Source organism: Alternaria ethzedia (assembly GCF_023757985.1).
Source record: "Alternaria ethzedia strain BMP 0044 chromosome Unknown scaffold_3, whole genome shotgun sequence".
Taxonomy (NCBI): Eukaryota; Fungi; Ascomycota; class Dothideomycetes; order Pleosporales; family Pleosporaceae; genus Alternaria; species Alternaria ethzedia.
The window spans coordinates 769,947-792,867 of NW_026056196.1; the positions used below are offsets into that span (position 1 = coordinate 769,947).

A 22,921-nucleotide genomic window follows, 5' to 3' on the forward strand; every position below is an offset into this window, starting at 1 on the left:
AGCCGAAGCCATCGAGCCTGACGGCGAAGTTCGGGTGCTTTTTACATACTCGGATAAGCGTAGTTATGTTGAGGGGAGAGAAAAGTCGATCGGTTTGGAAGGTGAAGGAGGTACCACCGACCAGGGAGTGTCCTTCCTGCTGTACCAGAAACGTGTCCACGTAGGCGGCGAGGTCTTGACGAGGGACTCGATGTGTGAAGTTAAGGTATTGCAACGGAAGTGTTTCCTGACGAATCTGATAGTTGAGCTGGCAGAGATGGAAGTAGGTTCGATGTCCTATTTCGTCCACCGAAGGTGATCGGCGACTTAAGCTCTTGCTTTCAGGTGTCTTACAATATGAGTATATCGTGTTGCGCAATTCTGCAGTGAATGTTAGCGCACTGGTATTTGTCGACCTAAAGAGTTGCTGCTTTACCTCCGGGTAGACCCATAAAGCCGAGCTTTGTCGCATCTTGTTTGGTACCAAGTTGGCGCAGTGAGTGCGTATTTTCTGTCTGCATGGTGGCCGCGGGATGGTTGCGGGTTGAGGCTGAAGTATGGTCGTGGCTGTGTACTGTAGTAACCGGTGAGAGTTGATACGTATGACTGGAGAACCTGGTGAGAGAGTGACCTCGGGAGCGTACGCCATAATGCGCTAGTCCATATTGGTAAGTTTGTTCACACATTCGCGCATTGGTCGAAGGGAACGCTTCGTCACTATGATTACGCAGACTCATAATATGATTGGTCTACTGTCTTGGTCGTGATACCGCCGAACCTTGGACGGACACAATAATGCTTCGTGGTAGCGGACCTACCGAAGACATAGACGTACACCATCTCATATAAAGCCAAAAAGCGCCCTCCATCATTCAGGCCACAACTCTTCACATTCAACAAATTCCGACGTCGATCGCACCACCAAACACAAATCATGCTGACCGGCACTACTGGTTGTTTAGTGATACTGCCATGGCTGGTCTCACTTGCCACATGCGACATTCTTCTTGGTAGGCAATCCATACCAGACTTGAGAAAATCAGATCATGAGTACTTGTACGGAGATCTTCATCATTCAGAAGACGCAGCAAATATCATCAAAGACATGTTCGAAGCACCGAGCCAACTCACCTGGCTCTTCATCTCCTTCAGCCTCGTCGGACTCTCCACCTGCTATTCGCGCTCATTGGAGAAAACGAAGCACCAGCTTCTTCACTGCCTCTTAGCTACCAGCCTCATCGTGCGATTTTTAGCCATATTCTCAGGTATGCTGCATTTGAAGCTGCGATCCCTAGACTGGATTATTCCCTGGCTTGCAATATCACCTTTGAACATCCTCGTCCTTACAGATTTCATTGACCTCCGTGCTTGGGAATGTACGTCTTTGGGAACATTCCTCAACAACGTTTGGGAAGGCGTGTCTGTTGATCCCGCAGCAACCGACCGCAACCGTATCGTCAAGCCTCGATTCGACTGGACGATGATCTGGAATACGACAGAATTGGTATCAACCCAGGACGCGATCATTCGACTAGCCTACTACCACCTCTTCGAGAACGCGGTACGCGTCCTGTGCCTCCGATACTATCACCCACACAATGAAGGCGCGCCATACACTACGTATATCAACAACTCGGAGATCTTGACCGGGTTACTGGCGCTCCAGGTGGCGGCTTGGACGTACTGCAAGATGCGTGAGAACGCCAAAATGCTGGGAGACGTTGAGAAGGGAGCTGCTGCCCTGCAGATGGGTCCAATCGTTGCAGATCGTCTTTAGTCCCGGTGGATCGTGGCCTGCCAGTATTTGTTGATCGTCTGGTATCGTATATTCATTTTCCCGTATGTATGTCGCATATCGAAGATGGCCCGAGAATATTTGATGAGGTGCTCCGGCCTGACAGTTCCCGTGGTGGTGGATCGTGGTTGGCAATGACGTCGCGCGTTGGACATTTCCGCAAATCGTTAGGCTGCGATGTCTGGTCAAGCATGCACGTACCCGAAGAGCTTTGCGTTAGACAATAAAGGTATAGAGAATCAAATAATTCCGCCATGGACGCTCAAGTGACCGAAGCTTTTTCTTCGGCGATTTTCGCTAGTCCGAGATGAGCCCATTGACCGCGTGTGAACGGGTCACAGACAAACTTTCATGGCAACCTTAATCGACATGTAAGTTGCGCCAGACACATCACCTGCGCGCACCGTCCCGGCGACTACCGGCAGGCCGGACAAGATGCGGGCATGATGCCAGGCGCTGGAATTGTGAATCTGCCGCTGCAAGGCAGATAAGATAAGCCTCATCGAAAGTGGGGATCGGAGGCGCTGATCAGGGGTAAAGCACGTGCCCCAACCCGGTCATCTCAGTGTGATAGCAATCTTACCGACGACTTCATTCGCCCAATGCGTTTCATCGACCATTGAAAGGGTTTAGCCTTTGTTCTCACTCGATGCCGCAATCCTGACTGAAGAAACATATGAGCTAGCAGGTGCCCCAATAGACGGTTGTGCCGGTCTCTTTACTTTTGTGCGACTTGCCCACAGTACTTATTCCTAATACCCACGCACTCGCCGTGGTGGTGTGGAAGAGCAGCCATGTCGTTTTTGGGCGACCTTTTCAGTTGTGGTCGGGCGAGACGGACGCGTGAGACGTCAACAGAGCCGCTTGAAACAAACGACGCGACGCCCGAGCCCAGCAACGCGCATGGAACTACTGCAACCACCCTTCACCCCACGATTGAGAAGCCGAGCGACATCACCGCGCCCAATGAAGACCGTTTTGAGCGCGCCGCGAATCCAGTGAGCGCAAGTGTACGGTCTAGTGTTGAGAGTCGCGGCAGCAAGAACGATGATGTCGAGCTGGCTGTCATTTCGGAGAAGTCGAAACCAAGTGCAGGATGGATGGTCGAACAGAGGGTCCTAGTCACAGCTACATCCGCCACAAAGCAAGACACATCGTCAGTAGCCGAGGAGCAGGAGCCTTCGCAGCAACTCGACCAAAAGCACGAGGAACACCATGCTCGTGCAGTCACCCCGCCTGTTCGCTGCGCCACCCCTGAACAGGAGCCATGGAACTCGACTCCCGTCGCCTATACCCAAGTCGAGCCTGAAGTCCACGACATTGCCGCCGCTGCGCCTGTGCGATGTGCGACACCTGAACCAGAAACCCGTGCGATCACCCCCGAGCAGCAACCCGAACCGAGTACCCCGTCTGTACACGATGAGACACCAGAACTGGCTATCGATGAAGTCACATCCACCAGTTCCGACGTTGACGATGTTGTTGAAGACATCCCGGCACCCAAGAAGACCGCACCACTTTGCTTCCTCGACATGCCGCCAGGTATGTTACTCCCTAGCCCATAAATGCACACACGCGCTAATATCACACAGAGATAAGGAACCGCATCTACGAGCGCATGAGCGAGGAGGTGCCCATCAGGATGTGCCGTCACGATGATCCGGCACTGGTCCAACGCGAAGGCGAAGCCACCCCGACCAAGCGGAGACAATACTACAACCTTACGCAGGTATGCCACCAGCTTCGCGAGGAGTTCCTACCGATATACGCGGAGAAGGCACACTACATCATCGACCTGTGGAGCCAGAAGTCGAACCTGGTCAAGATTGATTCGCTCAAGGGCCATGTCTCTTTGGACATCGATGCTGCGTGCTTCGACATGGAGCCCATTGACCTGTTGCCGCTCATCCGATGCCTTGTCCGCACGCGTCGCACCGATTGTCGTTTCACCTCCACAGAGGGAGTTGTCTTCCGCAGCATCTCTGAGATCGTCGGCGAGCTTAACAAGCTGCTACCAAACCCTGCCAACAGCAACCAAAGCTGGCTTACCGCAGTCAACGGGCCGATGAAGAGGATCGACTTGCACCTGTTTCCCCACGACGACATCCGACAATACTACCGATTCCGTGGTGCCGAGCCCCTGCTGCGCGTAGTCTACCCATCGGCCGTGAGTGAGGAGTGGATGAAGCGGGCCTCCAAGTCTGAGGGATACGAAGCGTACTTGCAAAAGACTGGATTGGACAAGTTCGAGATGCACGTCGTTATCGGCCACGCTTCTCGACGGACTACAAATGAAGGTCGCCTGCCGCTTGATTGGCGCATGAGCTACCAGCTATCGAGGCACTCCATTGACAGCCGCGCTCCCCGCATGTCTATGGATATCGCAGCTGCTCGCATGTCCATCGACAGGGCGCCTCGCATGTCATAATGACGAATTGATAATGTTTGGGGCGAATGCGCATCCTGCGCTTAGTGCTTACGTCCTGCACTTCACGTCAGAGCTGTATGCCATCTTGGGCATGGCTATTTATGATTGTAACAGGGCGCAGCGCTCATTTACTTGTAATGTTTTCTAGGGAGGGCAATCTGTTTGTAAGCGCATGGCCGCCCAGTGACGAACCGCGCTCATCTGCAGTCACTACGGGCGGCGTCATGGCATCATACCCTTTTATGTTTTCTATACCCCGAAATCGATCAAAAGTTTTTTCCTGCCTTCGCTCTGAACATCATGACCGACTCAAGTACTGCTAAAATATCGTCCGCCCCGAGATGCGTGCCATCTTACGACACCAGTGATCCACTCCAGCAAGATGTTACGCGCATTCTCCAAAGCTTCAAGAATGATATCCTCGGCATCACATTTCTACGTAGCGACGGCGTTCTACGCTCGCTGACTGCAGATCGTAAAGTGCTCTCAGCAGAAGGACCCAGTAAGCATCCTATCTACTGGGTCGTTTCAGTACACTTGACTTCATCGAAGCTTTTCTGAACTGCTTTACATAAGACTTCAAGGCGCAAATGACGAACCAAGTATTCGCCGACGGTAGCGAAACGCCTCAAGAGAGGTGGCTTGAGCAGGATGCAGGGACTCTGCCAGAGCCGCTGTCACAGCAGGAGATTGACAGGGTCAAGAATCAGCCTGACGACCGGAAGGACTTGCTACTGACGCGTATGCGTGAGGATGAGAAGTGAGTCACGACGCCTTATTCTGTGGAATCCTGTAGGATCAACGCTGACAACTTGGAGTTTGTTGGACGTCAACGGCGTGCTTGCCTGAGTGTCAGGCTGGGAATGCGTTGCGAGCTGCGATCAGATGGCATGCGTGACGGCGTCAAAGTAAACCTTGTGGCGCTCAAAACCAAGCTTCCTCGTACGTGTTGACACAAAAAGCCAAACTTGTTCGGATGCAAACCATATTTGACTTCGCGCCGAAAAAAAAGCATGGCATTCGTAGATTACGACAGGATCGCCAGCACACAGCGGGCATGTGCCGGGACGCCTGAAAGTTTCAGAAATCTGCGGCCCAAAGCATTTGTCGAAACCTTCTTATCTTGTCCTTCAACGAGATGTAGCGCATGTTCGGCGTGGACTTGTACCAATTGTGTCGAGAAGAAGACGTTGAAATTGTGCATCACGACGGCATGTGCCTATCATGAGGGGCGGAGTCACAAGACACGGGGTCTGGCTCTGCAAACTTCACCAATCGGCATAACCTCGGCCCGCGAAATAGCCCTTCCCTTTCGCCCTCATTCATTACTCCTACAAGCCCATCCATCTTCAATTCTCATCATGGTCCCCGTTCCACATCTGCACAAAGTTTCTCCGCACCACTTTACCTCTACGATGGCCCATGATGCCTTCTCACTTGTGCGCTCGGCGGTGCTAACGCCTACCAAGCTTCCTTCTTAATTTCGAGAATTTCCCCGGATTTGCTTCGAAACACCGAAAGCCAGCCCCACCAATGATATGGTGCGCACGCGGGTACTAGACGTGCTAGACTCGGAGTAGTACTACAAACGCTGGCCAGATATATACCCATGCTCGGCTCCCGTACAATCAGCACCCAGCACTACTCCGCAAGGCGTAGGTGCTCTATCCTGATGGCGGAGCAAGCTCAATCTGGTAAACTAACGTGGAGTCTACAATACTACCACCGGGAAAGATGGTATTGTAGTGGTGTGTAGTAGCCATCTGCGCGCACACGTGGGAAAGTAAGTACATTGCTATAAAGCCGTCTTGTACAATGAATCCACATGGGGTTTCTAGCTCGTCGTCCTTCCTCAGCCAGTCTTCAAGATGCGGTTCTTAGCGACCGTTACTGCTCTGCTTCTGGCCCCTACGGCTGTTTTTGCAGCTTGGGGCTACACCGATGACGGCAAAAACTATGTTATCGATACGAACGCGAATCTCGTCGTCAAGGTCAGCAAGTCAAACGCTGACATGACTTCGATCAAGTACCGTGGCGTTGAGTACAACGGCCAGAATGGCAAGAATTCGCACGTGGAATCTGGCCTCGCACCCGGCACTGTCACCATTCAGCAATACACCAACGTCATCAAGGTGACGATGAAAGTGGGAACGCTCGTTCACACTCTCGTCTTCCGCTATGGCAACCCCAACGTCTACATCTTCATGAACAAGAAAGATACCAGCATCACTGTGTCCCGATACATCCTTCGCATCCCGCCGAACATCTTTACCAACAACATCAACGAAGACACGGACTGGGTGCCGGATGGTGCGACTGCCATCGAGTCTGGTGACATCAATGGACTCAACGGTCAGACATGGTCCAAACATTACTCCGGCAAGTTGTATGGCCGTACTATGGACTACGATTGGGTTGGGTACACCAATCGAAATGTCGGCATGTACATGATCAGGTCGAATCATGAGAAGGCTTCGGGCGGGCCTTTCTTCCGAAGTTTGGTGCGCCGCGGAGGTAGTGGTGGTCCAGATCTTTATGATATCTACCACTACAACATGGGTACGTGAACTCACTCTCGGCCTAGACCAAAACATCTGTTAATGTGTTACAGGTCATACTGATGTGATGCGCTTTGGCCTGCAAGGTCCCTCCGTCCTCCACTTCACGGATAGTGGTGCCGCACCGAGCACCGCACTCTTCGCTCGCAACGCTAACTGGGACTGGATGGACTCCCTTGGAATCGATGGCTGGGTTCCGGCTAGTCAACGTGGTGCCGTCGCTGGTGTTGGTTTGGCCAACGTAAAGAACGGTTACCAGTATGTTGTCGGTCTGAAGAGTGCCCAGGCGCAATACTGGACAATTGCATCATCCAGCTCTTGGAGAATCAGCAAGATTCTACCAGGCTCGTACACTTTGACTGTATACAAGGGTGTAAGTGAAGCCATACATCAGCACTTTGTTCTGACGTGAACTCACCCGATCTTGCAGGAACTCGAGGTTCACACTAGCACTGTTACCGTCACTGCTGGAGGCACCGCAGCGCTGAACACGATCACTTGCAACGACCCGTCGGACACGGCTGTCATGTGGCGAATTGGCGAATGGGACGGCACGCCTAAGGGTTTCCTGAACTTCGGCGACAGCCCCATGAAGCCTACCTACATGCACCCATCTGATTCGCGCCTCGCCAAATGGGATGCTAGCAACTATATTGTGGGTACCAGCTCCGCTGCCAACTTCCCCGGCTACATGTGGAAAGACATCAATAACGACCACCTCGTCTACTTCCGCCTCAGCGATGCGCAACTAACCAATGGCGCAAAGATCAGAATCGGTGTCACAGAGGGCATGTCTGGTGGAAGACCGGCTATTGCCGTGAACAGCTGGACCGCTACCTTACAGTCCGATAAGGGCCAGGGCGATACCAGAAGTCTGACTGTTGGAACGTACCGCGGCAACAACTACGTTTATGAGTACAGTGTGCCGGCAAGTGCGTGGGTGAAGAGCGCGAGGGAGTACCAGATACTGAAGATCTCTGTCATTTCTGGAAAGACGTCTACGGGTTATTTGAGTCCCAGTATCAGTCTCGACGCGGTTGAGATGATCGCGGCCTAGACAGCTTACTCTTCTTCTTCTCTCTCTATGACTTGCGCGTGGAATCAACATACGTAGGGAAGTAGCGCAGAAGCAGCAAATGCGTAATGTCGTCGAGCTGGTGTATTCTGGTTTCAATCATCGCATCGCGCTATTGTATCAGCCTTGTCTCTAATTTAGGTATGTATTCACGCGCTTCTCTCATAGATAGGGTCACATGTCTGGTAAGTAGCATAACCCTTACTTCGGTCACCTGTGTCACTATCTAATATTGACCAGCCACAACCCCCATGTCCAACGCTATCTCTCCTACGCGCCTGCCTGCGCGCCTGGCAGAAAGCTCAGATGAAGAACTAGAAGTTTGTGCCCCGCTACAACACCCGTCCCGACACTCAAGGTATCGAAGCATCTACGCGGATGCAACAAGTAGTGAGGTTGCCCGACGGGACTGTCATTGCGCAGACAGAAATCGGTTACTATCCTCCAATGACAATTCAGAGTCCTCGGTGTCCCCCGTTTATGCAGTACGGGTATCAGCAGACACCAATGGATATGGCATATGGCTCCCCAGTGCCTCAAGGAGGTGTCTATGGCTACAACGCCCCCGCCTACATGACGCCATACCCTCCAATCTTCTCGACACCTTACCATGTGCCGCAGTCGTTCCCGCATCCGGATTTGACCACCAGAGTGCGCCCTGCTCGTTACGTTGTCAAGGATGACTCTGGCTCTGAGCCTGATGTCTCCAGACGAAGTTAGACCAGAGTGCGCCCTGATCGTCGCGTCGTCGACACCTTTGACTGATGTTATATCGCCTTGCACGCTATTTGGTACATCTGTAGAACCATCGCAAACTTTGTCAGAGTATGGGTACCCCAGTCGCATCGTCTCCATCAGCAGTTACGATGTAAGCTGTAGCTATGTATGGACGTAAACAGTCACAGTCCCATCAAACCCAGAGCAAGTGTTGGCGCAGCTATCAGTACCATGCAGACTGCCACCGCACAGGTGTGCTTTACTCTAACTCAGCCGGTGATCACTGATCTAGCATGAACAACCAGACAATCGAGGAGCGCTTGAACGCGACGGTCCCAGTGCCCAACCCACAAACAATGGACATCAAGCACGCGATTGGAATAAAGCTTGCGATTTTCTCCTGCACAGAGCCTGACCTGATTCACACTCCCGAAGTCCGCTCTGAACCAACGTGCAACCGAGCCAATACTACGACGCCACTAGCATGACTGGAAACGATATCAAAGGGAAGTTCCAACGAAGGTCAGCAAGCCAGAAGGAACGTGCGGATGAAGTGACTCAGTTTGTGGGAAAGTTGGCCAACCAGAAGGAGGAGTTGGACAGAATGGTTGCCCAGGGTCTCTTAGACATCAAATCAGAGAACATCTACGTAAGGTATGCTTCCCGAATGCATTACCACGATCTAACTTACAACAAAGGCCAACGTGACCAGTCTCGACGATATTGGGCCCCTGGGTTCCTTTGAGGAGTGGACGATGAAACTAAATAACCAGTCTTCCGCCGCCCCAGAGGGTACCACTGCGCTAGTTCATATAACCGTTCCACCAGCCAGGAAGGCGCGGGCCGCCTCGGTCCTCCTCCAAGAGGCTATTACCGAATTGAAAGGACTACCCAAGTACACCGACTCCATTTTGAAGAATGAAGAGTTGGAAATCACGCAACGTTACGAGATGCTGGTAGCAGCAGATGATTGGTACGGCAGCATGCTAATCCAGGCGGCTGAGCTTTATCTGGAGCCAGCGGAGAGAACAATCAGTTCCTTCATCGACGCATACAAAGAGCAAGGAAAGGACCTTGATCAAGAACTCCTGCAGGAATTCGACAACCAAAGTCCCGAGCAGAAGATACAGATGATGTTGGATCACCGGGTCGCTACTTTCGCAACCACTGCCGATAATCGCGAGATATCAACCTTTCGCAAAAATGTCCTCATGCTGCTCATGTTTACACAAAGCAGATGGAAGTCAGAAATGGAAGACTGCCTTAAGGAGCTTCGTGGTGTTCTCCCTTTAACTGAGACGATCTAGTCAGGGACGGAGCGAATCGCGGAGGGAATGCCTTGCGCTGCCTTTCGTGTGTTAACGTACAATGAATTGAGAGATCGTTGAGTCAATCGAAGATGACGGATTTAGTGGGTTGATACGAGGTTGCCGCATACAAAGCATCAGATGTCAACAAGTGAGTGATGTTTGAGACAACGTATGCTTCAGGCCTAAAATATGTTTTTTTTTTGTTTTATGTAGCTTCGACATATACCCGAACTTGAAAGCACACTGAAGGTGCCCTGTATATCTAGTCGCATAGACAACCAGTGAAGTTGTTTAATGACCTGCAGTTCTCATGACTCGATTGTCCATCGTCGAGCTGATGTGAACATCATGCGCAAGTTCGACTTGCTGATAGAGAATGAGCCTATAGATTACATCAGCTCTATCATCATGAGCTATCTTCTACCGTATATCTACCTAGACTGTCCTCATCGAATGGTGTCGTGTTTGTGGACATCATGCCACGCTTGCACTGTTTCGTCGTCTTCAACGACGGCGTTATTGAACTCCAAGGCGGCTTCGACGTCCACGATCTCGACTTTTATGTCGTCGCGCCCCAGGGCTATCAACCGCTCCAGAATCTTCCGTGCTGCGATAGCTCAGTTGGCGTGGGCATCTGCCACCGACATATCCGCTAGAGTAATTACAGTCTTGTTGTACTCGCTGTCCGGACCGGGTGTCTTGAAGGATTTTCGGATGACTACTTCGACATCGTAGTAGCGAACCGAGGCTTCCCGCAGTATCTGATGAACTTCAAGCACAAAGCCGCCGGCTAGCCACTCGCGGAAGCCTTGATGCCGGGTTGTGTGGATGCCGAGTTGTGTGTACTGGCAGTCGCGGCATGCCGGGAGAGCATACGCGATACGATGATCTCGTATCTAGAAGAGGAAATGGTGTCATGGTGGTTAAATGAAGGAGGGGGTTGTCTGCAGGTTGCGCGAGACGCCGCAGCTGTGTCCGATGGGCTTGTGAAGTATTTGCGTCGTGCCGTGACCAGTGCAAGCTAGAAGAGTCTAGCGATTTTGCGCGGCGGGTTGAGCGTGGTCGGAAGAGACCCGCCTCGTTGCTTCGTTGTCTCTTATGATCGCTCATGGTGCGTCTCCGTAATCGGCCCCACAGATTGTAATGGTAGCGGAATTGTTACCCAGAGTTGGAACGGAGGATCTCAGGCTGGAGAGATTGATCAATCCTCGAATGCAAAGCTCCTTTGGCTTTGAGACCGTTTTGGGAAGCCACGGCTCTGGGGCGCACGAGCGAATCCTACGTTAGCAAAGCAAGTACGATTGGAGGCTTGTCACTTCCGCTGTTGCGATAGGTAAATTTGTATGATGACAAGAGCACACCGTTTGCAGACCAGTCTCAGTGGGCCCAGCGAGACAGCGAGCTCTCTGATAAGTTTGTGCCCACGCTGTACATGCGCGCATATGTCGACAAGTAGGGCAACCCTCCCAGCCAGCAGGACATTGAGCTGATCGTCGACCACCTACGCCTGCATATTTCCGGAGACCCCCGATCAGCCCAACAGAACGCCACCATCGACAGCCAGACTCGTGGACACACCAGCGCTGCTGAGATCAAGCAACGTCGTCACCGCGACCTTGGGCGCCAGATTCGTGCCGAGCGCATTGAAACGTTTTGCGAGGCGGTAGATCGAAATCTGCTCCAACACAACCCTGACAGTGGCAGTAGCCAGTCGGTCGTGAACAATCCCTTCAAGTATTTTGGGGTCACCAGCCACCCTCACCGCCGCATGAACCAGCATGCTTCGCAAAAGTCTACCAATTGCATCATGGCGCTGTCACCAACGTCGGCAAGTATCTGAAGTCTGAAGGATCGATAACACGCAGCTACGAAACCAAAAGCTACACAATCTGCCATGTGGCGGACGAAATGGAGTATCGGCTGAGCGAGGAACTCTTCTGCCGAATGGGTGGAGGATCCTATTACACCGGCCGGGGCTTCAACATCGCAAAAGCTGGTTCGGCGAGCTCTGGTGACTTGGGTGAAACCAATTTCCGCAACGGCGCCGAGCAATGGGCAGTGTGTCGCGACTGGCGAATGAGACACACATCTTACAGCGTACGGTGAGCGACAATGGCGACCGGCGGCTTGTCTATGGCTCCGCATACGCGGCGATCGAACGGACAATATTGGACGAGTCTGAGAAGATCAAGCGCGAGCTGGACGAGGAAGACGAAGTTCTTGTTGAGGCGTCGTTTGTGGTGTGAGATTCGATATCTTTATCGCGATCACATCGCCTACCATCTAGTATGCTGAACGATACTTCTCATCAAACTACGAAACAATCATTCACAGATCCTGTTTCATCACCCCAAAACCTTAACCATGGCTTCCCTCCACTTCTCGCCCCATCTGCCCATCGCATAAAGCGCCATACACCCCGTGACCACACTCCAAATGCCCAGAATCGTCATCAACCATCCGTTTCCTATTGCACTCAATATCGGCTCCGCAACTATCGCGCCGGTGAAAGAGAAGATGTTTCGCACAAAGTTATTCAGTGCAATTCCAGACGCAGCGCGTCTGGGCATGAACTCCGTGAGCATGGTATTGACCAACGCGAAAATAAGCATACTGCCAATGCCAAAGAAGAAGTTACTAATCATAGGTACGATCCAGTGGATACCATTCTCCGCGGTCCAGCCGTAAACGATGAGAGCCGAAGGCCAGAGAATAGCAGCGATCCACGCATTCTCCTTCATCCGATCTTCAGGGCGGAAGATGAGCTTGCCCCTGTCGTCGTAGCGGCCTGCCTTCCGGGCTTCGCGGTGCATGATGCTGTCGATCCATTTGCCGCCAAAGAGTGAGGCGAGGAGGTAGCCGACAGAGTTCGGGATGTAGAGGAGGCCGATTATGAGGGTGGAGAAAGAGTAGGGTTGGGCGGCGAAGGTGGATTGGATGCTGATGTTGAGGATGTAGAGGCAGCCGAATGTTATGCTGGCGTAGTAGACGGTTAGGAAGACGGGTGGGAAGCGGAGCCATGCTATGATTCGCAGTGGATCGATGAAGATGTGGCGTAGGTGTAGTAACATGCTCTTAGTCTTCTGGACAGTGGAGGCACGTGTGGTGCTTCTTCCGAGCGTTGTACTTTGTTCTTTCCCGGCATCGTTGTTGGGTAGGGCTGTTGGGTCCGCGGAGGGTTTCTCTTTTCGATGCAGGGTCTCCGGAAGAGCAAATATGATAAATATCAATGTCAGCCCACCGTAGATGACAAGGAACCATTGTGTTGATCGCCAGCCTAGTCCTGACCCCAAAGCGCCACCGATAATGGGCGCGAAGAGAGGTCCACAGAGTGGTCCAAGGTAGAAGATGCCCATTGCCCTTCCGCGCTCTTTCGTCTCCCAAACATCAGCGATAGTCCCTGCGCCTACAGCCTGTACGGATGCCGCTGCGCCTCCAGACAGAACACGGAAGACGATCAGCATAGCGATGCTTGTGCTGATCGCAGAGAGAATAGCGAACAATACGAAGAGTATGAACGAGGTGATGTATATCGTACGTCTACCCAATCGTTCAGAGAAGGAGCTCCACCACAACGGGAAGATGGACATGCTAAGCATGTATACAGCAACGCTCATGTTGGTAACCGTCTCCGTTGCATTGAAAGCTACGCTAATCTCTTGCAACACTGGCATAACGATTGCGCTACCCATCGGTGCTGCCATGGCACAAAAGGCGACAATGAATGTCAGAAGCCATTTCGTTTGCCGCGCGTAGTGTTCTGGGTTCTCAACCTCTGGGATGAGCGCGAAGCGCGCAAGGAGTCCACGGCGCTGTGATCGTGGGACAATGACGGCATCGGGTAGAACTGAGGTGGTTCTTGCCAGAGTAACTGGACGTTGTTTCGTATTCGATGTTCTCGGCTGGTCGGCATTGGTGGAGTGCGTTGAAGCCGTTGACGCTCGTGATGACGAAATTGACATTGTGTCGTCGTTCCCTTGGTTGCTTGTTTCTAACATATCTTTTTCCGATATTTCTTCCTGTTCTAATTTCGTCTCTTCTTCGATGCCTCGGTCCGGCACATTCTCCTGTTTCAACATCCCGGAAGGCGATCTTGCCTTCTCGTCGTCTGCCATCATTGCCCGTTGCAAAAACGACAAGAAAGAAAGAAAGCCAAGTAACGCAACGACCCGATCTTCACAAGGTTATGTCAATCGACAGCTTGCATTGATTTCCGCGTGCACCTGCTCTTTTCCGTATGCGTCGTAATACCTCGGTTGTCGACAGCCGCTATCTCTAGCTCTTCAGCATACTATCAACGCGTACCTGTACGCTATGTACACCGCAGCGTGTCCTCAACACGGGGAATGTGGGCGAAGAAAAGTCAAACCAGGCCATGACTCCAGACGAAACCCAGCGAAACGCAGTTGTTGAGGGATAACTAAGCAGAAGTGACTGCCGAGACAGGCGGTTTGCCATGCGGAAACAAATCGCATTAATTATATCCGAAGCAAGGGTGGGCCCAGTAGGAAGCATGCTTGCGATCCGGGTAATTGGAGCTTCACGGCACGGGATGTGCCAGGTGTAGATCTGTCGTATCTGTCGTGGGGCCGCAGCGAAGTCAGCCCGTTCGATGCTTATGTGTGTGCATCTGCCAGCGAAGTGCAAACACCCTTGAGGTTGACAGCGCAAGATCCGATCGCATCTGCAAGGCCGTTATCGTCACATCTGGCGTTGTCGCACGAGCAAGTTTTGGCGGGGTAAAGATGGGTTAGCTCAAAATGGCTTGGAAGGGCCCATCGTGGCCTCGGCTTCCTCATTCCGTCATCGTCGAGAGCTATCCCACGACACCATCAAGCCATTGGTCTTCAATACGAACTCAATCGACCTCGCCATATACCACAAGCTGATTGCCCACGTCATGGCAACCCAGAACCAAGACCGCCTCCGAACACACTTCTCCTCGACTCCCGACAAAGAACACAACAACCGCTGGGACGACCTATGGAGAGATTCTACATTCCTACCCTGGGATCGTGGTCACGCGAACCCCGCATTGATTGACCTGCTGCAGGAGCGTGGTCGCCCATTGTCGTCCCCAGACCCAAATCCTTCACTCGGCGCACCACCACCAAATAGCGAATCGGCGGGTTATGCGTCACTAGCTGGACCTTTACGAGACGATAAGAAGAGGAGGAGGGTGCTTGTGCCGGGGTGTGGAAAGGGATACGATGTAGCGCTCTTCGCGGCGCATGGATATGACGCTTATGGTCTGGAGGTGTCCTCGCATGCTGCTGAGGCTGCGAAGGGTTATCTAAAGGACGCTGACAAGGGCCCGATGGAAGGAGAGTACAAGGTGGCAGATGAGAAGATCGGTAAAGGGGTGATGAATGTTGTATGTGGGGATTTCTTTGAGGATGGCTGGTTGGCAGATGTAGAGGGCTGGGAGGGTGATGAAGGATTTGACATTATCTACGACATTACAGTGAGTAGAGTCCCAGACGTGCCTCGTGAACATTGCCTGGTGTTCTGTACTGATGCGATAAGTAGTTCCTCTGCGCGCTCCCTCTGTCGCTAAGGCCAAAGTGGGCATCTCGAATGACCACGCTTCTCCGCCGTTCGGCCACGAACTCCCAGTCTACCGGCGGTGTTCTCATTTGTCTCGAGTTCCCAACACATAAGCCCGCATCCTCCGGCGGCCCTCCGTGGTCGCTTCCGCCGCTTGTACACACTGAGCTGCTCAAGCAGCCAGGTGAGGATATCTCGTATGACGATCAGGGCGTGGTGATAAAGACGGATAGAGAGGAGACGGACAACGCGCTGGTCAAGATCGCGCACTATACGCCCAGGAGGACCCACGATGCTGGCGTGATCAAAGGTCTCGTGCGAGACTGCGTGAGTATGTGGCGACACAAGGTAGATTGTCCGGAGGAGCAGAGATGGCATTGAGCGTAGCCGTTGTGTGAATGCCAGTATCTGCATTACCGCTCTCAGCCTCATCCAACCTTGCGTAGCGAGTTGTAATGCTCGCCTAGACCGTGACTGTGCTTGTAGTATCCCAGCCAGATTTCTTCCTTCTCTTTGGCCTCGTCCTCGGCCTCTATCTTGTCCACCTGCCCATCGCTGTGCAGCACGCATATCCTTAGACCATATGTCCGAGCCAATGCAAGCAGTTCCAGATGGCCACCCCATTCGCCTGTCTCCCTAATCTTGCGCACATGCTCCGGCAACGGGTCTTCCATGAAGCCCGAAAAGTCGTCCGCGTGGCCTTGGATCCAGTCTGCTGCTGCGTGCCGGACCGTCTTATATGCCTCGGGCTTAGCGTCCGGTCCTTGGTCTCCCTGCCCATTGATGGTGACACCTATCCTCGGCTTCAAGCCCAACTCCCGTGTCTGCAGTTGGTCCGCGACTGCAGCGTATAGACAATGACCATCCGCGCGTATCTCGTGCAGCGCCAGCCCGTGTTTTTGTAATTGTGTCGCCATGCGTTCTCGTTCTAGTTCGCGTGGGTTCGGCGCGTTGGCTGCTTCGCGCTCTGCTTCTGCGATGATGGAGGCTTGTTCGGCGGCGCGACGGGCGAGGCGGGCTTTGGCACGGTTCGGCTTCTTTTTCTTGGGCTCGGTGGAGTCGCCATTGGTGCTGCTGTCTTTGCTATCCGAACCAGCACCATCAACCCTGAGATTGGACATGTCTTCTTGAATATCCTGCGCTTCATCCCCAGAGCTCTGTGTATCCTCTGCTTGCTCCTCCGCATCCACAGCCACTCCATTCTGCACAGCGAGTTCGTGCGCCTGCCGCTCTTTCAATTCGCGTTCAAGTCGTTCGCACTCATCGTTGACACCCTTCCGTGTCTTTTTGCTCGCTTGTTTCTTCTTTTGTGTTATACGGGATACGAGGTCGCGTTGCTCTTTGCGATGCCGAGATTGTAGCGCGTCGAGAGTTTCTGGTTCGGGTGTAGGCGTCACGTCGCTCATTGTGACGGTGTAGGGTGTCGCAGAACAAAGTAGGTAGGGAGTGGAGGACACGAGGCAAGGTAGAGACCGTGGGTACTTTGCTGTGAGATCGACCAAACGATGGTGGGGTGGTGGGGAGCGCGACATTCTTTGGCGTCTCGGTGAATGGTTTCGCCGACACCTACCTTGTCTGGCATGCTTCATCATCTGTCTTCATCCACATACTCCGCGTATTACCAAGATCATCATCATCTCGACGCTTAGGGCTTGACTCTAGATCGTGTCTGCGCTTATTCGAAGATAAGAGAGATCGCGGGAACCCACGTATCTCGCTGACTTATTCCTTGTCTCTATTCTGTCGTCAATTCACACTTCAAGAGATGGGTCTAGGCAGGTATTCATCTCATATATCGCTGGCACCGAGATATGACATCTTTCCTTCTTGCTTTCCATTCTCCCCTCATTTGCTCAGCTGGAATCGTAGGCACCCGCAGTATCTGTGTAGTAGGTTGCACTACCATGATCCCACGCGCCGAACATTTTCGAACTCGTCAGAACGCTTGTGAGCGATATCGAATTGAACTCGTTTGGCCATCCAACTCTAGAATGGCAACAGGGTTTCAAGCGTACTACAATAAGGCCTGGTAGGCTGGAGACATTCGAAATAACTCTCACTTTTGCTTCCGTCTTTCGGTCAGCCAAAATGCTCGAGTCCTCCAGATGAGCCTACAGTGCACTCCCGCATTCGCTCCCTACGCTCGCCTCATGCTTGTAGTTCTGCATGTCTAGATGGAGACCATCAACATCGAGCGCATTCAGAGACATTTGCGGACGAAGCGAGATTGTCCGGACCGTGAAGCCCAACGTCATACAAAGAGAATTGCTCAGCTACCAGCAATGTCCTGTGAACATAGCCGGCTCTTACACTACTCTGCAGAATATATTGCAAACGAACCCAGTACGGAAGTCAGCTTCACCATCCCGCTCCTCCACCGCACCTTCCTTGGCGGCCGCGCGCCTTCCTTTAGGCGCTACCGAGCGCACAGGACTTATCAACACCACCGCTGAAATACCACTGGGACGCGTCATCATCTCACTTTGTTCTTGGTATCGATTGGTACCCGACAATCACAGAAATGCCTTTCCACGACCAGGACTGGGAAGACCTGCAGCGCGACTGCGACATCTTCCCTGCCTACACCGACTTCATCTACGGACCCGACGAGCGTCTGGTCGTGACCCAGGAACCTGGTTTACACCCTGCGATATACTACATGAGTCCACCTCCGCCAGTCCGGTACACTAACAGCATGCCTTCACGATCTTGGTCTTACAGGACCGCCGAACGATTCGAGGGGCTTGAGCCTGCAGCTATGAGAGAGGTGCAAAATGCGAACTATGGCTTCGTTAACACCGATATGAGTGGCACACGCAGCGGCAGTACTACTCCCGGATTGGATGTACGCCCGCAGACGGGCAGTCCCCTCTATCCGTTGTTACCACCGCAGGGCGTCCGCACTGTTCACGAGAAGGCAATTGCGCAACGTAGCATGTCGAACGCGTCGCAGCGTCGACCCCAGCCTGGATCAGCAGTTCGCTTTAGCCCATCACAGCAGCAGCAGCAGCAGCCAGTGCGAATGACTAGGCAACAGACGCAGATGAGGAATGCTCCGGTCTATCAACAGCCTGCTGTTCAGCAACAAAAGCCGTCCTTCTTGCGCTCATCATCTACTACTGATATCGATGAGAACCTGGCGCAGGTGAACTCACGTCATCAGCCAGCCATGCTCTCGCCTTTCACCTCACCAGCGCCGATGCTACCCCCGCCAGTTATGCTGCCCCAACAACAGTCATACAGTGCCACCGGTCTGCCTGAGAGCTCTACTCCCAGCCCAGCTTTGAACAACTTCACAAACCCGAGTAAGCAGATTCCTCTTCTCCGACCAGTCGATATACTGCACGATCCGCGATACAACATCCTCCACCCCGACAAGCGTTTGGAGATCGCCAAACTCCTCCACGAAAATGGGGCTGTTGTGCGCGACTCTCGAGATAATGATCTACGAGCGAGAGCTTTCGCGAACATCCAAAATGCCACCATGATTGTCAACCAGTCAATGGCCAGCATGCAGGCTGCGATGGAGTTGCAGCAGCAGAGGGCGCGGCAGACTCAAAATCAGGAGGGCTCCCAAGCGCGGATGGGACAAGTACATCAGACTCAACAGCCTCAGTTCCAGCCTCAAGCTCACCAGGTATATGCTCAACCCCCGCTTCAGCCGGGCATCACACCCGTGCAATCCTCCCCGTCGTCCCCGGACCCATACTACACTATTCCTCACACTCCTCAACAGCAGATGTCGCCACCTCAGCCACCCGCACCTCAAGGCTATCCGACGTCGTATCCTCAGGATTCCACTCCGAACCCTACACCGCCGCAACTGTCCGTCCAGCTCCGTGCGAACATCAATCGCCACCTGCTACAGGTCTGGCAGTGTCTGCGGGTCGTGTTATGTACCCCGGATAACCCGTCAGAAGAAGCTGCACAGAACAAGGAGCGCTCAGGTCGGTGGATTGAACAGTTCAAGGCTAGCTTGCCAGGTGAAGGACGCCCGTACCTGATGCAAGTCATGTCAAGGATGATCAAGGAGCATAACGCAGGGGGAAATGTAATGGCGTTGTTGGGGGTTCCTTCCCGACCAGCCTAGTGGCGGTGGATAAGGGCGCGCTGCGGAGGTCACAAGAGATTACATGCTTCTGCTATACAAAATGGCTTGCAAAGAGGAATGCACGACAGTACATACAAGATAGCACCCAAAAGCCAGACTTTCAAAAACACCAGTTGCGACAACTGAGCCCTCTACAGCATGGCGTCAAGAACGCGTAACCGCTGCTAGTGGATGAGTTTAGTGTTGAGATTCTACGGTAATGACAAGATACAAAAGAGCCGAACGCTCTCTGCTATCCACCCATGAAGCTTCCCAAATCAGAAGCTTAGCCACTGAGATATTCCCTTGGTGTGTCTCATTCCTGAAGGTCGCGTGCGAAATCTCGACGTGTACCCAAAGCGCTTATAGCTTTATGCACTTTTTGCCACACTTCTTGCAGTTCTCGACGTTGAACTTCTCGTAACATTGTTCGCAGGTCATCCAGCTGTTAACCATGCAATTTACCAACCTGAATTTCTCATATTCCACAGGAAAGACTTCTTTCATCCGGTCTTGTAGCGTGTCGAGCCGCGCATCGACCTTATTGCGCGTATCGCAACAATGGAATTCATGCTGAACAGCACCACCGTCTGTCATCTCGATGTCCATCCAGTTGACCCTTGAGTTCTTCTGGCCGCCAATAGGGGGGAGGCGGACATGGACTGCATTTGGGATATTGCACATCATCCTGCCGGGAAATTCGTAGCAGTTGGGATTGCTGTAAGCGTCATCTGTGAACCCCACTGCAAAAAAGAGAAAGTTAGTGATTTTGCATAATGCTCGATAAACAAGCACTTACCCATGACCATAGCAACTGAATCGACGAGAAGCTGATGGATATGTGGGTTTTCCCACTTCCCTCTCGCTGTAAAGCACAACTTGGCTAGAACTGAGATGAGTGCATGCGTACCCAATGCGGATGACATTACTTACTCCACTTCCATTCAACAGGAAATGGTTTCAACTTAGTGACTTCTTCGACATTTATGCAATAGCGGGGTGTGTTGAAGGCGCCGCCCTCGACGCACTCTCCATCGCGCTCTGCACAAAGAGCTTTCGTTACATGGTCAATTCCATCTTTCCATTGTTCGCCTATGAAAAAACCTGAGTTGATGGCTGGACGGCCAACCCAGACTTCCACAGTGGCAAAGCCGTGGTGGACTTTGAGTGGGCTCCAATCGCAACATGTGGCGGTAGTCACATCTATCGATGTCAGTAAGTAGATGCCAGGAGACCATGGAGAGCCGCGCCATACCCGTGTATTCAACTGGCGAGACGTCGGTCATGCTGTCGAAGACAGTGGGAACAGCGGCAGTGAGAAGTGCGAGACCAGCGACCACGTATAGGGCCAATGTACTGAATAGTCTCATGTTGGGCGGAGGGATTTGCTGTTGGTATAAACTCGATCTGAAATTGGGATTGGTTGAGTTAGGTCTCGGGAATGGAGTAAAGAGAGTGGAAGGAGCAATTTTGTTGAGTGATATGTACAGGTGAAGGTGACTATAAGCCAATCGGAGCCTGGTCAACGGTTTAGGATCGTAGTGAAAAAATCAGAGCTTCCTGGTGGTAAGGGCGAAAGTTGCCTATGCGGAGCCACGATTCCTCAGACAAGACAAGCCCTCTTAATAGGCAGCTTCACTAGCTGTGACAGCTGAAGTCACTGCTTTACTTCATGCTGCATCCTATATATGGCTTGTGGTTATGCAGTGTCCTATACAGAGTAGTGAGACGACCAGAGATGCAGCTTCCAGTAGCCCCACGAGCGCTACAGTTGTATCGCTACGTATCCCAGACTTTTGATGTCTTCCTGGCCTAACCTTGAGTACAATTAGAGGCCTCGTCAATGATATCGGCTTGTGCGCTCCGCTTTCGACAGCGACCCTTGCTTCCCCGATAGACATGTATCATTTCGAAGCTAGGATCTAGCATGGTGTCGAAATCCTGTAAAGACCCAGAGAACCAGCTGGTTTAATTGAGAGTGCGTACCAAGATGGATTTCTGATGTTGGCACTTTGACTTCATGGTTTCCCACAGTCCGCGACCTGGTGTGAACGGTCACGGTGGGATGCATCATCAGATTGGTCGCGCAAGATCTCGCAGTCCAGCGATACTGTGGACAATGCTTTCTTCACAAAAACTGTTGCATCCTCTCTGTAGTGTGTGTCGGCATCAGGTCAGTCGTTGGTGTTAATAGCTAGTCGAATACGATGAGGAGGCGAATATGGTAAGGCACCCCGGGTGCGTAGACCGTTGGGTCAAGGCAAACTGTTCCGACCCAAGGTTTACGTTATGAGGATGCTCTGCTAGTCAATAAGAAGTGAATAAAGGCGACGTGTGAGAGAATGCGTCGTTTGTCGCTCGGTCGACAATCAAATTACGTATCCTTTAGCGGCCGACGATTACGTCCTGCCTAATGCGGCTAGCACGCTGACACTCAGCCCTTCACCTTCCTTAATGTGCATCTCTCCACAACCTCTTCTAACCCCCTAGAACTCCCAAGAAAGCTTTTGTTTTGCGCAAAAGCTTGTAGCAACATTGCGATGAGCGTCACAATGTCTTCGAACCCATCCACTGTGAATGCTGGCAGGTCTGCGGGCCGGGGCTTTAGCGACCTTCCGCAAGGTACCATACCAACCTCGGCACAACTTGTTCTCAGCTCACAGACGCGTAGAGGTGCGCAACAGGATATACGCGCTTGCCGCGAATGACAAGCAGCGCCTTATTGAGCAGCACGTCAGCCGGCGCAGTGTCACAACAACAAGTGAAGCGTTCTGGGCTGCGCGCGGTTACTACAGCTTGACTCAGGCGTCACGACAAACGCGTCGCGAGTTCCGCGAACTGTACTTCAGGGACCGTGCTGTATCGGTGCACATTCGCGATGCGCAAGACTACCTGGATACCATTTACCCGTCATCTGGCGATTTTGCCGTCGATCGCAACACCATCAGCGCCTGGCTCACCATACGTACTGATGTCGAACGCCGTGGCAAATACGATACACCCATCGAAATCCGTCCCCTGCTTTTAAGCCTTTTCCAAACGCCTGGTCTCGAGTACGAGTTTGTGGGCAAGGGAGGCGCGATCTTCAACGAACTATTTGTTGGTTATGAAGCGGAGTGGAAAGCCGCAGTGGAGGGCGTCTTCAAGAGCGTGGAGCTGAAGGAACCGAGCGTATTCGGTCTGAGGCTAGTACTGAATCCCAAAAGCACAGTGCCTTGGGTCAAGCAGTGTAAAATATCAGTGACAAGGCTACCGCACGTACCAGAGGATGCATTGGAGTGGTTCAGTGCACTCGGACTGGACACGGAGAACGACATGATCTTCGTGAGGAAAGGTGCGCCGAAGTGGCTGCGCGGCGACTTCATCAAGGGTTCGAAGTAAATTTGGCGATATGGGTTTGTGACAGAGACTCGTCTCCGTGT

The 22,921-nt window shown here is 52.5% G+C and overlaps 9 protein-coding genes across 9 annotated transcripts; 6 read left to right on the forward strand and 3 right to left on the reverse strand.

Annotated features, from left to right (window-relative positions):
• Positions 1-2,568: 2,568 nt before the first annotated feature.
• On the forward strand, positions 2,569-4,202 carry J4E87_001752 (uncharacterized protein; the record flags this gene model as incomplete). The annotated part of the gene is made up of 2 exons (XM_049373393.1): positions 2,569-3,316; positions 3,367-4,202. The coding sequence occupies 2 exons, from the start codon at positions 2,569-2,571 to the stop codon at positions 4,200-4,202; spliced, it is 1,584 nt and encodes a 527-aa protein (XP_049236763.1).
• Positions 4,203-6,070: 1,868 nt separating this feature from the next.
• Positions 6,071-7,817, forward strand: J4E87_001753 (uncharacterized protein; the record flags this gene model as incomplete). Its single annotated transcript, XM_049373394.1, has 3 exons — positions 6,071-6,761; positions 6,814-7,133; positions 7,191-7,817. 3 exons carry the CDS (start codon positions 6,071-6,073, stop codon positions 7,815-7,817), a joined length of 1,638 nt encoding a protein of 545 aa, XP_049236764.1.
• A 1,219-nt stretch (positions 7,818-9,036) lies between these two features.
• On the forward strand, positions 9,037-9,859 carry J4E87_001754 (uncharacterized protein; the record flags this gene model as incomplete). Its single annotated transcript, XM_049373395.1, has 2 exons — positions 9,037-9,206; positions 9,265-9,859. The coding sequence occupies 2 exons, from the start codon at positions 9,037-9,039 to the stop codon at positions 9,857-9,859; spliced, it is 765 nt and encodes a 254-aa protein (XP_049236765.1).
• Positions 9,860-12,207: 2,348 nt separating this feature from the next.
• On the reverse strand, positions 12,208-13,980 carry J4E87_001755 (uncharacterized protein; the record flags this gene model as incomplete). Its single annotated transcript, XM_049373396.1, has 1 exon — positions 12,208-13,980. The coding sequence occupies one exon, from the start codon at positions 13,978-13,980 to the stop codon at positions 12,208-12,210; it is 1,773 nt and encodes a 590-aa protein (XP_049236766.1).
• Positions 13,981-14,762: 782 nt separating this feature from the next.
• J4E87_001756 (uncharacterized protein) lies at positions 14,763-15,790 on the forward strand (the record flags this gene model as incomplete). The annotated part of the gene is made up of 2 exons (XM_049373397.1): positions 14,763-15,326; positions 15,479-15,790. 2 exons carry the CDS (start codon positions 14,763-14,765, stop codon positions 15,788-15,790), a joined length of 876 nt encoding a protein of 291 aa, XP_049236767.1.
• Positions 15,791-15,837: 47 nt separating this feature from the next.
• Positions 15,838-16,815, reverse strand: J4E87_001757 (uncharacterized protein; the record flags this gene model as incomplete). The annotated part of the gene is made up of 1 exon (XM_049373398.1): positions 15,838-16,815. The coding sequence occupies one exon, from the start codon at positions 16,813-16,815 to the stop codon at positions 15,838-15,840; it is 978 nt and encodes a 325-aa protein (XP_049236768.1).
• Positions 16,816-17,930: 1,115 nt separating this feature from the next.
• J4E87_001758 (uncharacterized protein) lies at positions 17,931-19,499 on the forward strand (the record flags this gene model as incomplete). The annotated part of the gene is made up of 1 exon (XM_049373399.1): positions 17,931-19,499. One exon carries the CDS (start codon positions 17,931-17,933, stop codon positions 19,497-19,499), a length of 1,569 nt encoding a protein of 522 aa, XP_049236769.1.
• Positions 19,500-19,862: 363 nt separating this feature from the next.
• J4E87_001759 (uncharacterized protein) lies at positions 19,863-20,869 on the reverse strand (the record flags this gene model as incomplete). The annotated part of the gene is made up of 4 exons (XM_049373400.1): positions 19,863-20,242; positions 20,299-20,382; positions 20,433-20,702; positions 20,755-20,869. 4 exons carry the CDS (start codon positions 20,867-20,869, stop codon positions 19,863-19,865), a joined length of 849 nt encoding a protein of 282 aa, XP_049236770.1.
• A 1,182-nt stretch (positions 20,870-22,051) lies between these two features.
• Positions 22,052-22,880, forward strand: J4E87_001760 (uncharacterized protein; the record flags this gene model as incomplete). Its single annotated transcript, XM_049373401.1, has 2 exons — positions 22,052-22,121; positions 22,171-22,880. The coding sequence occupies 2 exons, from the start codon at positions 22,052-22,054 to the stop codon at positions 22,878-22,880; spliced, it is 780 nt and encodes a 259-aa protein (XP_049236771.1).
• Positions 22,881-22,921: the final 41 nt, after the last annotated feature.